This window comes from Rhipicephalus microplus, chromosome 3 (genome assembly GCF_043290135.1).
Source record: "Rhipicephalus microplus isolate Deutch F79 chromosome 3, USDA_Rmic, whole genome shotgun sequence".
NCBI lineage: Eukaryota > Metazoa > Arthropoda > Arachnida > Ixodida > Ixodidae > Rhipicephalus > Rhipicephalus microplus.
The window spans coordinates 129,587,165-129,601,046 of NC_134702.1; the positions used below are offsets into that span (position 1 = coordinate 129,587,165).

A 13,882-nucleotide genomic window follows, 5' to 3' on the forward strand; every position below is an offset into this window, starting at 1 on the left:
CACAGGCTGCGTCAGAATGTGAAGGGAACCTTAGATTGCTTTAAACGTTTTTGATAAGATAAGTTCGTTTTCGTGACGCACGCAACTTGACCGGCCTTGAACCTAGCGAGCACATTTGATGATGACAGGAATATATCCGCTTTCACTTGTACTAAGTCCACTAATAACAATCATCAGAACGTTTTGACCGACGAGTTCAACTGCATAAAAATTTTACGTTGAATAAGATAGTTTTTCTCTTGAATGCGATGTTATCCGTTGAGAAATTCCGTTTTTACTCACTTGAGTTTGACGCTCTTTTTCCTCAAAGCCACGATGCAAGATTGTGGCACTTCTGCGACGAAAGGGACATCCATGATGTATTCTTTGTGTTCATAAAGTGTCGGCTGTGTTGTGCTGTAGAAAGTTTTGCCTGTTCGTTATTCCAATTATGTAGCAGAACTTTAGCCGATTTGGCACCACGCATGCCCGAATCTTGGGGGACACAGAAATCGTAGCCTAAATTTCATTCTTTAGATGTTGTGTCCTGTACGTTTGCTGTCTCGTAGATATTTATACCTTACACGTTCGCAAGATAAAAAAGGAGTATTTATATTACGTAGGCTTCATGGTTTTGCCACCTTTCATGAATTATAGAGATAGTGAGGTCCTGATGTGGAAGTCCTATTTGACTAGGAGCAAAAACAAATGACAGATACCAGCCAGATAAATAGCTCTATCTGTACGAGGAGGAATCTGATGTAGTCAGTATTTGTCCAGATTACATGGTGGGTCAATTTTTATAATTAGTCTGTTATTATAGTCATGTAGCTTATAAGAGCGAGGAATGATTGTGTGTGTAGTATTTTTAGTTAAAGACGACGTGCATTTGGTTGCCTTCAAGAACAAAAAAAAAAAGACACAGAGAAGGCGCTGTGAAGTTGATTTGCTAGTAAGTGCTTTGTTTAAATTTACCATTGTAAGTTTACAACTTTCAATAGGAGAAAAGTGATTTTAAATATTCTTGCGATTCACCGTTACAAACGGGGGCATGTATTACAAGAGGCACCAAGCGTCATTTTATCAAAAACGCTAATGGTGAATGGAACACAGGATGTGGTATGTCCGTTAGAACGAGACGAATATATGTTGCTTTCTCCAGCTTGAGCGTAATACACGATCCTCATCAAAATGTACACCTTCGCTGTCGCTGGATCCGAGTGGCGTTCAGAGTTTCTTATTCTTCTTTTTATTCTTTTAGACACTATCGCAGTGAGATGTTTCCTGTGTGGCCAATTTGGTGGTTTCGGTTTTAACTAGCATGGCTGGACTAAAGCAGTGGCATGCGCGCACTGCGCGCGCATCGCTTCTCTAGTACGGACGGGACACTAACTTGCGTATATATGGTAATGTTCCGCGAACAAGATAAATTGCACTGTCGATGGGGAACGTAAGTGCGGGGAGTGGACTAATAGGTTGCTGACGTTCTACACTAGACAGCGGGAAGTGGGTACCGATTGTGATTTAGCTGGACTTTAGCGTTCCACAAGCACGATTAAATGGGAGAGGTGCCTTTGCGGAGGGTCCCCAAATTCATAGCAATCTTACTTTCTTTATGAGAGCTGAGTTACATCAATATTACCTGTCCTCTTGCAGATGGGTTTGAGCGAAAATGACGAAAAATGGCTGTCCTCACATAGGTATATTCCGCCGGAACGGAGCTTGGCCGTTTACGCAGCCATACTGCGTTTGTACGGCTTTGATCCCCCTGGTGCAACCACTCTTGCCGCTACTCTCAGCCAAGTCGAGAGAGGACGTGAGAAATTTACCTCTCCTTGTAGAAGCTATTGCTACGGTAAAGCAAGGATAGTACTTCTGACACAATTGAAGCGAGGCCAATGTTTGAGTGCAAAGTGTACACGCAATGTACGTGCTGTAGCTGAGCGTTGTGCGCGGTAAAATGAATGGTAAATGTATACGCAGGCCAAAGTAATTTCGATTGTGATGAGGGTGGTTACCTACGCTGGTATTTGGTATTCTAGCCCACAAAACGGAACGTACTCCGTTAGATGGCGACCAATGTCGAGCATTTGTTTGCATTTGTTCGCCAGGGACGCACCTTAAATGTATACTGCCAGCCCGCTCTATCATACCATCTATTCTTAGTGTTTTTTTATCAAAGCGTTTTATTTTGAAAATAGTCGTCTGCTCTCACACTTCGCAAAGAGCAGACGTTCCTTTTGCGCTTATGCAGTGGCGACTGCAGCTGCTGCAACTGGCGTTCCCTTTCGGTGTAGACAGTAAATCAGCTTGCACCCTTCATGGGCTTTTGCCGTGCCTATAACTCACACCTCTGAACTTGAAATAAAGCATCTTTTCATGTATCAAAACATATATTTCAATGGGTGCCAATGGATCGTTAATATGTGATGTTTATAGTGGCCTAAACACCCTTAACCCTAAAAGAACTTAACAATAAGACACACCAGTTAGGAATCGTACATTTGCAGATGACATCACTATAGAAGATGCACCCATGTGCCAAACCGTATGCACTCCACAGCGTTTTGTAAAATAGCTCAAGTACAAAGCTTTACACAAAACCTTGCACAATTCTAAAGCGACCGTCTGTTATATATAGAAACCACCTTTCAGTACCGGTGGGGCTGTTCCCCTTACATATAAAAAAACAATAAGCAATAACAAAAAGACAAAATTACAGCATATCTAGGGGGTGAATGACGAAGAGTGAAGCGAAGCATCCGTCCGTTCATTTGTACTTGTTTCCGTCCGTCCGTGGGTCTGTCTGTGTGACCATCCGTGCGTTCATCCGCCCATCAGGTCTTGCGTCTGTTCGTGCGTCCGCACGTCCATACGTGCGTCCGCTCCTGCGTTCGTCCATGCGTCCCTCCGTCCTTGCAGCCATCCATGCGTCCTTCCGTGCATCTGTCTCTGTGTCCATTCGTCACTCTAGTCAACACTCCAAGTACCACCATCTCGGATCTTTTCATCATATATGCGTCTGTCTGTGTGACAGTCCGTGCGTCCATGCGTCCGTCCGTGCGTGCGTCTGTTCATGCGTCCACACGTCAATCCGTGCGTTCATTCCTACGTTCATCCATGCATCCGACACTGCGTCCGTTCATGCGTCCATCCGTCTGTGCAGCCATCCGTGCGTCCGTCTATGCATCTGTCTGTGTGTCTGTTCGTCCATCTAGTCCGCACTCCAAGTACCACCATGTCGCATCTTTTCATGATATATTCTGCATATAGAAGCACCGCCATCCAGCGGATATTCCAAGGACTAAACGAGAGGTGGCACACGCACACTTTTTTACGGCTTGCGCTGCGTGTGTACTTCCCACCTTTAACCACCTCAAGCTCACTGTGTATACTAGTTCACTGCATTCATGGCACTGCGGCCCAACGCTCACTAAAATTTTCTAAAACCAAAGAGGTTACGCCCAGCGATTATAAACAAGCAACCCTTTTTTGTCAGATAGAATGCACATGCATTCTATCTGACATTCTATCTGGCGGCTGATTGGGAATGAGAGACAGGAGAATGCGGCTTTTAGTTAACGCGCACCTTGCAAATTTTTTATTGTTCAACAACGCACAGGAGAAATCTCCCACCGGCACCACCTTGCAGGTCAAAGCGTAAGACAGGTTACGCACAACCACTACGACGAGGGACGAACGGGTGCCGCTTTAAGGAGATTCGTCCCTAAAAAGTGACAGCTTAGCTACAAAGGCGAAGCGATTAACGCGATAGCAACAAATTGGAAGGTCACGCGCAGAATGGCAAGCAGAATGAAACGTGCCCCGCGTTTCTGATTGATTGATTGATTGATTAAAACTTTATTTTTGTCCTGAGAAGACGCAGGGGAGACCCCGCACCACCCGGCTAATCTCATGTTGGGACCGTCAAGCCGAGCTTGGCGGCCCGTTCACGGGCACTCTGGACGGCCAAGGTTTGATCCCTAAGTCCGGGGCTGCGTAAGAGCGCAGCCCACCTGTCCTCGCTGAGGGCGGACCGATGGCTTCACATTCCCACAACACATGATTAAATGTGGCTAATAGTCCACAAGTGGGGCGATCCGCACTTGGATACCGTTCAGGGTAGATGGCATGAAAAACCGCAGGGTTAGGATACGCACAGGCTTGCAATAGTCTTAGGGTTACTGCCTGCGCCCTGCACAAGGCCGGGTGTGGGAGAGGGAATACCCTTCTTGACAGATAGAAGTGCTTTGTGATTTCGTTGAACGTAAGTAAGGGTTCCCAGCGAGGCAGAGGGACTCTGGAGGCGGCGCGGTGAGTGAGTCCTCGCGCGGCCACGTGTGCGCCCTCGTTTGGGTTAGAGGTAGAGCCCTCAATTGACCCCAAGTGTGTGGGAAATCAAGTTATAGAATAGAGCGTGATACTCTTGACGCTTTGTAGAATGCGGAGGGCTTGAGGGGCTACCATCCCGGTTTTGTAGGCTTTGAAAGCCGCCTTGGAGTCGCTGTATATTGACTCTTTGCGACTACCTAGCATAGCCAGTGCGATTTCAACCTGTTCGGCGATCACAGGCTTCGATGTGCGTACTGTGGCGGAGCAAGTGAGCCTGGAATTTGAGTCGACGATGGAAACAGCGAATGCCTCTTGTTGGACTTAGCATCCACAAAGCTTGAATCAGTGGGGTTGCTACGGACGTGCTCGAGCAGAGCTCTACTCTTGGACCTACGTCGACTGACGTTGTGCGCTGGGTGCATATTGCGCGGATTGTGTGCGATACACAGTTGAGACCTGATGTTTCTGGGAATCTGCATGGAATCGGGGCACTGGCCAATAGAGCTGAGGTCCACATCATCGAGTATCTTGCGGCCCGATTTGGTTCCGGAAAGGCTGAGCGGCTGTGAGCGCTCTTGTGCCTCGATTATCTCTTCGAGTGTATTGTGAACACCGAGCTTGAAAAAGCTTTCAGTGCGAGTGCTTACAGGCAAGCCGAGCGCGAGCTTGAAGACCTTTCTTATGAGGGAATCGAGCTTACTTCTCTCTGCAACATGCCAATTATACATGGCCGCCGAGTACGAAAGGTGGCCGAGCACAAACGCATCTGTGATGCGGATGAGATTGTCTTCCTTGATTCCCCGGTGTCTGTTGGTGGTCCGCCGGATGAGGCTGAGAGCACTTTCCGTCTTGGTAGTGATCTGTCTGAGTGCGGCTTCATTAGCGCCGTTATACTCGATATACATTCCCAATATTCGGAGCGAAACCACTCTGGGCACTGACGACCCGTCACCAGTGAAAAGCCGTATTTCACTTTGAGACGCAGGTTTCCAGTCATGGTGGCCGCCACCTCAGGGTCTTTACTTGTAGAGCAGAAGTTCAGATTTCGATGGGGAGCACCTGAGACCGGTGGGACGTAGGAAACGTTCGGTCACGTCGATTGCGCACTGCATGGCTTCCTCAACGTGACCATCGCTCCCGCTGGTGCACCAGATGGTTATATCATCTGCGTAGGAAGTATGATTGATTCTTGAATCTTCGCGAGTTCCTTGGAGAGCCCGATCATCACGATGTTAAATAGTGTTGGTGAAATAACTGAGCCCTGAGGCGTGCCGCGTGAAACGAGGTTGATCTCTCGTGAGAAGTACCCTTGGATCTTGAGCTTGGTAGTTCTCTGGTAAAGAAAGGATCTCACAAAGTCGTAGACCCTCTTCCCAAGCCCTAGGCTGGCAATAGACTGGAGAATGAATTCGTGAGAAACGTTTTCAAAGGCATTCTTCAGGTATAATTCAAGGATGGCTCTGGTATAATTTGTGCTCCGGTCGATGATCGGATGCTTTATCAGCTTCTTGGCATCCTGTGTCGAGAGACCAGCTCTGAAACTAATCATATTGTGGGTGTACATGTCATTGGTCTCGAGGTGCACCTTGAGTCGGTTCAGAAGGGCGTGCTCTGCGACCTTACCGACACAGGAACTTAAGGAAGTTGGCCTTAGATTATCTATTCCTGGTGCTTTACTAGGTTTTGGGAATAGAACCGTGTAGGCCTTCTTCCACTGTGTGGGGACCTTCCCACTGCACCACACCTCATTAATCGTTTGCGTAAGGAATTCGATGGAGTCATCATCAAGGTTCTTGAGCATCTTAATGGTCATGTCATCAGGGCCAGGAGCGCATTTGGCATTTAGTGAAAAGAGAGCCTGTCGGATCTCGGCCACAGTATAGTCCTGGTCCAACTCCGGCACGTCGCACCCCGCGTAGTGCGGAAACTTTGTGGGCGCAGAGCTATGCGCGACTCGCAGATACCTGTCTATAGGCTTGTTGACAACCAATTCGTCCGGGGTAGAGTCAGTAGCAAGATGAATGGCTCGCGCGAGGGATCGCCTATGGCTGGACCTGGTGCTGCCCTGATCGAGAAGGTGTTTGAGAAGACCGCAGCTCTTCCCAGATCTGAGCTGACCCTCGATACTCTCACAGAGCTCATGCCATTGTTGTTTACACAAGGTTTTGCAGTGCTCCTCGATTTCCCTGTTAACCTCGGAAACCTTCTTGTGGAGCCTCCTGTTATGCTTCTGTCCCTTCCAACTCGTAAGTAGGGCTTGCTTAGCTTCTAGTAGGTGGGCCAACCTGCTGTCCATGTTTTCAACATCGAGGTCAGTGACGACTTCCTTGGTCGCTGTCATGGCGTCATCTCTGATTCTTTTGTACCGTCCTTCAAAGTCTGTCCCAGCCATCGGTGTTCTCTCAGCTCTGATTTTGCGGAAAACGTCCCAGTCGACCACCTTAAATTTTTTCGTCCTAAAGCGGGCAATCCCGAAGGATACCTCGATGACGTAGTGGTCACTTCCGAAGTCTAGAGCCGTGTTGACCCACTTGACCTCACCTATATTCTTCACAAAAGTGAGGTCCGGGGTGGTATCCCGGCATGTGGATTTACCTCTCCTAGTGGGGAAATCCTTCTCAGTGATTAGCATCAAGTCGGCTTCTGTCGCAGTCTGCCATAACTCGCGTCCCTTGGTGGTATCATACATGTATCCCCAAACGCTTTGTGGGGCATTGAAATCCCCGACGACGACAAGGGGGTAACTACTGGCCATGCTCACGGCCCTTTTGAGGAGAAAGTTTGCTCTCACCCTGCAATAACTGGGACTGCAGTATACGTTGAGAATTAAAAGGCTATTTCTTCCAAGGCCACTCTTGGGTGAGTTCATTATGATTTTTGTCATTACGTACTCAATGCTATTGGCAACTGCAGCGAGGTCACACGATAGGTAATTGTACCTTTTGCTGATAATTGTGGCGACTCTCCTACCTCCTGAGTGTGATGACGCTACTAGGTAACCCTGGAGTTTGATGCGGGTGCCAGACACAACTTCCTGAATAGCGATGATTTGGGGCTTAACATCGAGAGTTCTTAAATATTGCTGTAGGATGGGCTTTTTGTGAGTAAATTCGCCACAATTACATTGCCAGATTCATACGTTTTCGTCCACGCTATCCATGTTTAGGCTGAGGGGATGGTAGAGCAGCTATAGCGGCCCGGAGGATCACGCCCTCAGTCGGTGGCGCTAGTACATTGCGTTGTGCTGAGACTTGCAAAGGAGTCGGACTGGGGTCTCTCCTCGCATCGACCTCTCCTAACTTGCTTATGCGTTTACTCAGTGCTCCTAATCCCATCTTGGAGTGCGCCACGGCTTCTTGAATTTTCACTAAGGTAGCCTGCATGTTCACAAAGCAAACCTTGAGTTCCGACAGTAAGTTTACTGCCTCTTCTTCTTGTGTGTTCTCAACCGCTCGGCGCTTGGTTCCGCTAGGCCTGTGAAGTGCCTCAGACGTATCCATGGTGACCGGGGTTGGGGCGGACTGCGCCGAAGGAGGTGGGGACGCGAGCTTTCTAATCTCCGCCATCTCCGCTGCTAGCCTGCTCAATTCTTGCTTAAGCTGCGCGTTTTCTTTCCTCAGCTGCTCGGTAGCTCGTCGCATGTTGTCGAGCTCACTCGCGTGGGGACAACCGCGATTTGATTCGTCACCTCTAGGAGACTCACGTCTTCCTCGGGCCTTGTCGGCCCAGGAGAGCGTCGGCTTCTTGCTGTTAGAGGTGGTGGGCGTGCGGGAGCAGGACCTGCTCGGCCCCGACGAAACGTGCCCCGGCCTTGAGTTGGAGCGAGGCTCAGAAGTGGAACTTCGCCGGACACGTTCTGTCGACCTGGAGCGCGAGCCGGAACATCCCTTGGAGGCACCACGGCGCCTGGATCCGGAGCGGCCTCCCGAGCGTCCCCTGGAACTAGGGCGTTCTCTGCGCTGAGCATCCGTGGTGGGTGACGAAGACTGGAACTCGTCAGCAGTGTCGAGGTGACGTGACGTTGCGGGGATGGTGACGCAGCACCAGCCATTCTGGCACGCTCACTGTGACGATGGCGCACAATGTACGGGATCTTGAACCTTTGAGCGCAGTCTTTGCTAGCCGTGAGGTGCTGGCCACCACAGAGTTTGCACTTGGGTGGACACACATGTAGGTTGTCGGGGCTTGCGGCACCACAGCCTCGGCAAATCGTGTCACCGGGAGTGGGGCATACGTCAGCGCGATGACCAAGACGGCCGCACGCATAACACACGTCAATTTGCTTGCGGTAGAGCGAGCGCTGCATCAGCACTGGTCCATACCTGACAACGTTCGGTACACGATACCCGTCGAAAGTGATGATGACCACGCCAGTTTGGGCTATTCTCTTGGCTGCTAAGGCGAGTGGATTATTTGTGTTTACAATCTTCGCATCGATGACGTCAAGGCTATCTTGAAGTGGGACGTTGCGAATCACTCCTTTGCAAGTGGAGTGTAGGGCAGTCTCATAGGCACTTAGCTCGTGCACCTTGCCCGAAATGAGTATTTGCTTCATCTGAACGTATCGGTCTGCGTTTTCGCGCTTGGGAGTACCGGCAACCTTAATATTTTGCTGCAGACTAGGGCATAGAGTATCCTGGCACAAATCTTCCTGGCTTATGCCAGCGGCAACAAGTATTGCGTCTGCCACCGTAGCTGCGCCAATTTTCAAGATATTAAGTCTACCTCTCGGCCGGATCACAATCTTGATGTCATCTTGAAGAAGAGAAGGCATCTTTCCCGCCCGTATTACATTGGACTTCAGCGCAGCGCCACTCGATTTGCCGCGGCGTGCACCCGGCTGCGGCGATAGCGCGTTAGAGTCAGCAGTGCGTGTTTTGGTGCCAGCTCTTCTGGCCACAGCGGACTGCCACACTTTATCTTGAGTACACTCTTCTTCTGAAATATCCCCTCCGTGCACTTCATACTCCATCGTGAGCAAATAATTCCGCGCACCAGGCCTCCGAAGGGCCGGCCGCAGGTGAGAACAAGCACAGCAAAACCGCGGTCTCCCAAGCCACTCGTTAGGGTGAAAGAGGGCACCACTCCACAGGAAAAGAAATTGTTCCTAACTTGACAAAAACTCCCTCACTGTGGTCAAATATGGTATCGGTATGATCCTGATGGCTTTTTGGAACCGATGCGAGCAACAGTTTTGAACACTTGAAGAAATTACTCTAGAAACACAGATTCGGTTGCACGGCCACAGGAGCCGTACGAACGCAGCCTCCCATTCCGCGTCTCTCCCCACGTGCCTTCCCGTGTTTCTCACTTACAAATGACGCACGAAACGTACTCACAGTTAAAGATGAACGCAAATAAGCACCTCAGTTGTTACTTCGCTGTGTCTGAAAAGCGCACCCTTTTCGCAAACGAAGGCTGTGCAATGATTGCAGTGACCTTTGCAAGCCCCGTAACTACTACAGAATCGTTCCAGTGCAAGCCTAACACCCACCAAGTTCTATTATCCTCTTAACTGGAAGAAAAAGAGTGCAAGAGATCTCTGTCTACCCTCCTCTCTGCGGGCCAAAGTACGCGTGAGAGATGAGAGTCGCAGAGTGCTCAATGCATCATCTTGCTGAAAATGCTAAAAACGCCATAGCTCCCCCCTTTCCCAAGATGCCCGCTAACAGCGATAAGTGGTAGATATAGATAGCTTCTCGTTTGACCGTTGAAGGAGGTACCCCTCGGTAACTCAATGTTTAACGCGTAGTATTCATTACGTGGAGGTCCCTCGTTCGATTCCGCGCACCGGAGTCTTTGTTCAGGATTTTTTTTCTTTCTTGCGTTTTTATATATGTAGATACGTATGCATATATGGTTCATGACCCCGACGCTGGCGGTGAAATCCAGCTGAAGGTGTCTATCGCAAATAAAGCTTCAGTTTATGGTATAATATGTTTCAGTTATTTTTCAGCGTATATTTTTTCAGTTATGGTATAATAAAAGGGACGCATCTTCTAGGCTCAGGTTACCTAAGATTCAACGACGTTTTAAACAGCCCGTGCCAGTTACTATCTGACGCGCTGTTGTATGTCTGTTGGTCTTTCGATAACTCACCAAAAATATTAACTCGTTAAGGGTATTTTATGTAATGTATCACCGTTTAAAGGTCATTTGTGAATGGAAAAAGCTGTGCAATTCTATTATTTCTAATTTTTGCTGGAAGAAATGGTGCTTTGCTTGCTTGAAACCTTTGAAGCCCAATGTGGCTTACAGTGTATAATTTGTATTCACAAAAAAAGCGGGAATGGGGAACTACTTGGATAACTAAAAACCGAAAAAATATTTTTTCTCAGAATTCCTAATCTTCGAAACGGCTTGAAACTTCGCCTTTAACAGTTATGTACTCTAAGCATCCAGAAGTATAAGTACGAGTCAGTTGCGTGGCCAGGCGACAGCATACCGTGCTCGGTCATTCCTCTCCTCCCGTCCCCCCCCCCCCCCGAAAAGTTTTTTTTCGCCATGGCATACTGATCGACACAACGAAATGATCCTTAGTATGAGACTTACACGCGAGAATTTGTCAAGAGCACACGTTCTGCTGACGCTGTTCCTCACAAACAGCTGAGAAATAACGCATGTATCCTCAGAGATAAACAATCATTGTGCTTGCCTGCTTAACTATATAAAGTGCGATATGCACACGTCTTTGATATACAAGTGGCATTTTCTTGCTTATCGCAGTTGACAGCTTCATTTGGAATGAAAACCCGTCCCACTCCACGGTTGTAGTTGGATCCATATGAGGCATGGGACGAAAAACGGAACCGCACATCACGGGAGGTATGTGCGAGCATCTTTGGAATATTATTGAGAACTACCATGCATTGATGGCAAAGAAAGCATAGAGGTTGTTAGAAAATTTTTAATGTAATTGTGAAAAAGAAAAGTGGACGAAAAGATAACCTAATGCTGGCAGGCAACGAACCTGTGACCTTCGAATGCATTCGGTGCAGACGCTCTTTCGTTATTCCGTCCGTTATTATAAAGTCGCAGGTTCGCTCTTAGCCAACGTCAAGCTGTTCTTTCGTCCACTTTATTTGTTCATAATTAGATAAAAATTACTTCTAATAACATCCACTCTATTTTCCTCGGCATTCTCGCTGTTATGTCTCTTCATTCTAGTCTAACCAAAAAAGCCCTTAAATTTACACTCACCTTTTTTTTCTACCTGGTAAGTTCACGCCACACCCACGCATACCAATGACAAAAGCCAGAGCAGCTGTTATACTGCAGGGATGCTTCTTTTCGCGTTGCTTTCAGATGAGTGGGCCTCGGCTTTTGCGAGAAACACCCAGCACAACTACAACGGTGACAATGTCATATTGTATACGGAGAGCTTACTCGCCATTGTCGCACGACTTGTCGGCACTGTCAACACGAGATGGATGACCACCCTGATTGCTTGGAGCCTATTCAGGCAGCTGTCGGTGTACACGGATGTGAGGCTCTTATTGGCCACAGCAAAAGCGAACGATGCTTGCTTCACTCACGTCGATAATGTCATGAAGTTGGCATTTGCCGCCGCGTACCTACACTTTGGTTTGTATTTTCTTTTTATTTTGTTCGTTGTACTAATTCTTTGTAGACGTGAATTTGCTAAATTGGATGCCGAAAAGGAAATTACCCTAACAAACAGTAGAAGCTATAAGCAGCAACTGCAGAATCGCCGAAAACTAACTGTTTCTAAAATTTCTTTTGTTCAATCAAGACCAAAAACAATTAAATATATATCCAGTCCTGAGGCGTAGGTATTGCAGAATATTTGGCAGCAAACACAGCAACAATTCTGCTAACTTACCAACGTGACGGTTAGTATCAGGCTCGTAGCAAAGGCTGCGTCATTAGTGATAACTCTCTAAAATTTTCATACGCAATTGCTTAGTTTTCGATGTAATATATTGTATAGTTGATAAGGACTTGTACAAATTCCGCATGACGTGGCAAAAGATGATGCAATGTTGATACAAGCATAGTCACAAGTAAAAACTTCTCGGTACTAAGACTGCACCACTGAAAAAAAGTCTTTTTTTTTCCAAAAAGTCCCTGCTCTTATAAACAAACGCTGAAAGATGACAAATTCAATAAACTGAACGGTTGTATCAAAATTGGTAGTACAGATTTGCGTACTCCTAAATTTCTGAAGCCTCTAAGATTAAGTGACTCGAAATTATCAGACCGAGATGACTTTCAATATGATCTGCAAGCATCCACCGTTAAAGTAATGCACTATAGACGATGTCGTTCCCCTACAACTAAAAAAAAATGCTTTCCCCAACAAAGGCCCGACACAGCCGTTAAGGCTCGGACATAGATTCACAATGCCCAGACTGTTCAGAAGTTTACTGTTCACTCGAACACCTGCTCTGGCAATGTACCACGTTACCTCGAGGACTTCTCACCAGTAAGTCCGACTAGGAGTAGGCACTCAAGAACTTCGATCTCCGAAACCAACAAAAGGCAGTCCTGACGGCCCAAGAGCTGGCGGAACGCCACCATATTCCGGCATTGGCTCGGGCGTCACCTACAGTAGCGGCACTGGGATCTCCCTCGTGGACACCCTGGTGGCTTAAACTCCTCATGGTCATTTGACAAAGTTATTGACTGACTGACTAACTTATCACGAAGACGCAGCTGAGCACTCGTGCAGTAGTCAGTCATGTTCGTTAACTCGTTTTGCGAAAATGACTTGACACACGGCCCCACTTCTGAGGGCTTCGTGAAAAGTTTATTATCCTTCAAGCCAAGACAAATTTGGACACGCGAATATTGAACTGTGGTGTTCTGTAGCCTATAAAACAATGGTGCCTAACTTGGTACCCAGGGAGCAAGGATGATAAAGGGCTATATTTATCATGGCCCTAACAGTTTGGAGATCGAGTTACAGAATTATATTCGTAATTGCTGTGCCAAAATCTCCGCAAATGTGGTCTTTCATCCTCATGCTTATATAACCGCTTGATAGCTTTTGTTCTCTGGCTAATAGAAAATATAATTTTCCACTCTAGTGATCGAAGTTGAACTTTTGTCCAATACTATACAGCTAGCTATTCGACTATTCAGAACGAATGCCACCAAAGTTGCAAGTATAATCTACGTGGGCATCACACAGTAAGTGTTATACATGCAGCAGTGAAAAGATCTGGTTGCTTAAATATCTATCCTCACTCGCTAGGCGATGCACAACACACACCTGGAAGTGTGTGCTTTCAAGAAGCCTATTGGTTGAAAGAAGCTTCATTTTCTTGGTTTTGCTCGGTATTCCATACAACCTGCAGTCTATAAAGTGTATGTTAATCCTTCAGATAGTCCACTATTTCCCAAAACTAATAATAAAAACTCAAGAAGTCGTGAATTACTTGCTTAGAATTTGCGTAACACTTGTTCTTTTGAAGTATATTCCACAAATAATTGTAACTCCACAAAAAAGCAATCGGATGTGCGCAAGATATTTTGAAAAGTCAAGTGGGAGCGTCATACGTGCGTCAACTGCTGCAGCAAGGTCTCCGTTTGATTGTAGGGCCATATT

General features: G+C 47.3%; 1 protein-coding gene across 2 annotated transcripts in view; it reads left to right on the plus strand.

Annotated features, from left to right (window-relative positions):
* Positions 1 to 13,882, plus strand: part of LOC119159959 (endothelin-converting enzyme 1) — a 48,719-nt gene that overhangs the window by 16,467 nt on the left and 18,370 nt on the right. Inside the window, exons 1-3 of one of the 2 annotated variants that reach the window (XM_037412744.2) lie at positions 1,656 to 1,795; positions 11,038 to 11,136; positions 11,617 to 11,895. In XM_037412744.2, coding sequence (XP_037268641.2) covers positions 11,103 to 11,136; positions 11,617 to 11,895 — 313 coding nt within the window. In that variant the 5' untranslated portion in view covers positions 1,656 to 1,795; positions 11,038 to 11,102. Of the gene's footprint in view, positions 1 to 1,655; positions 1,796 to 11,037; positions 11,137 to 11,616; positions 11,896 to 13,882 lie in introns of those variants that run through there. The other variant, XM_075890220.1, reaches the window with a different exon arrangement.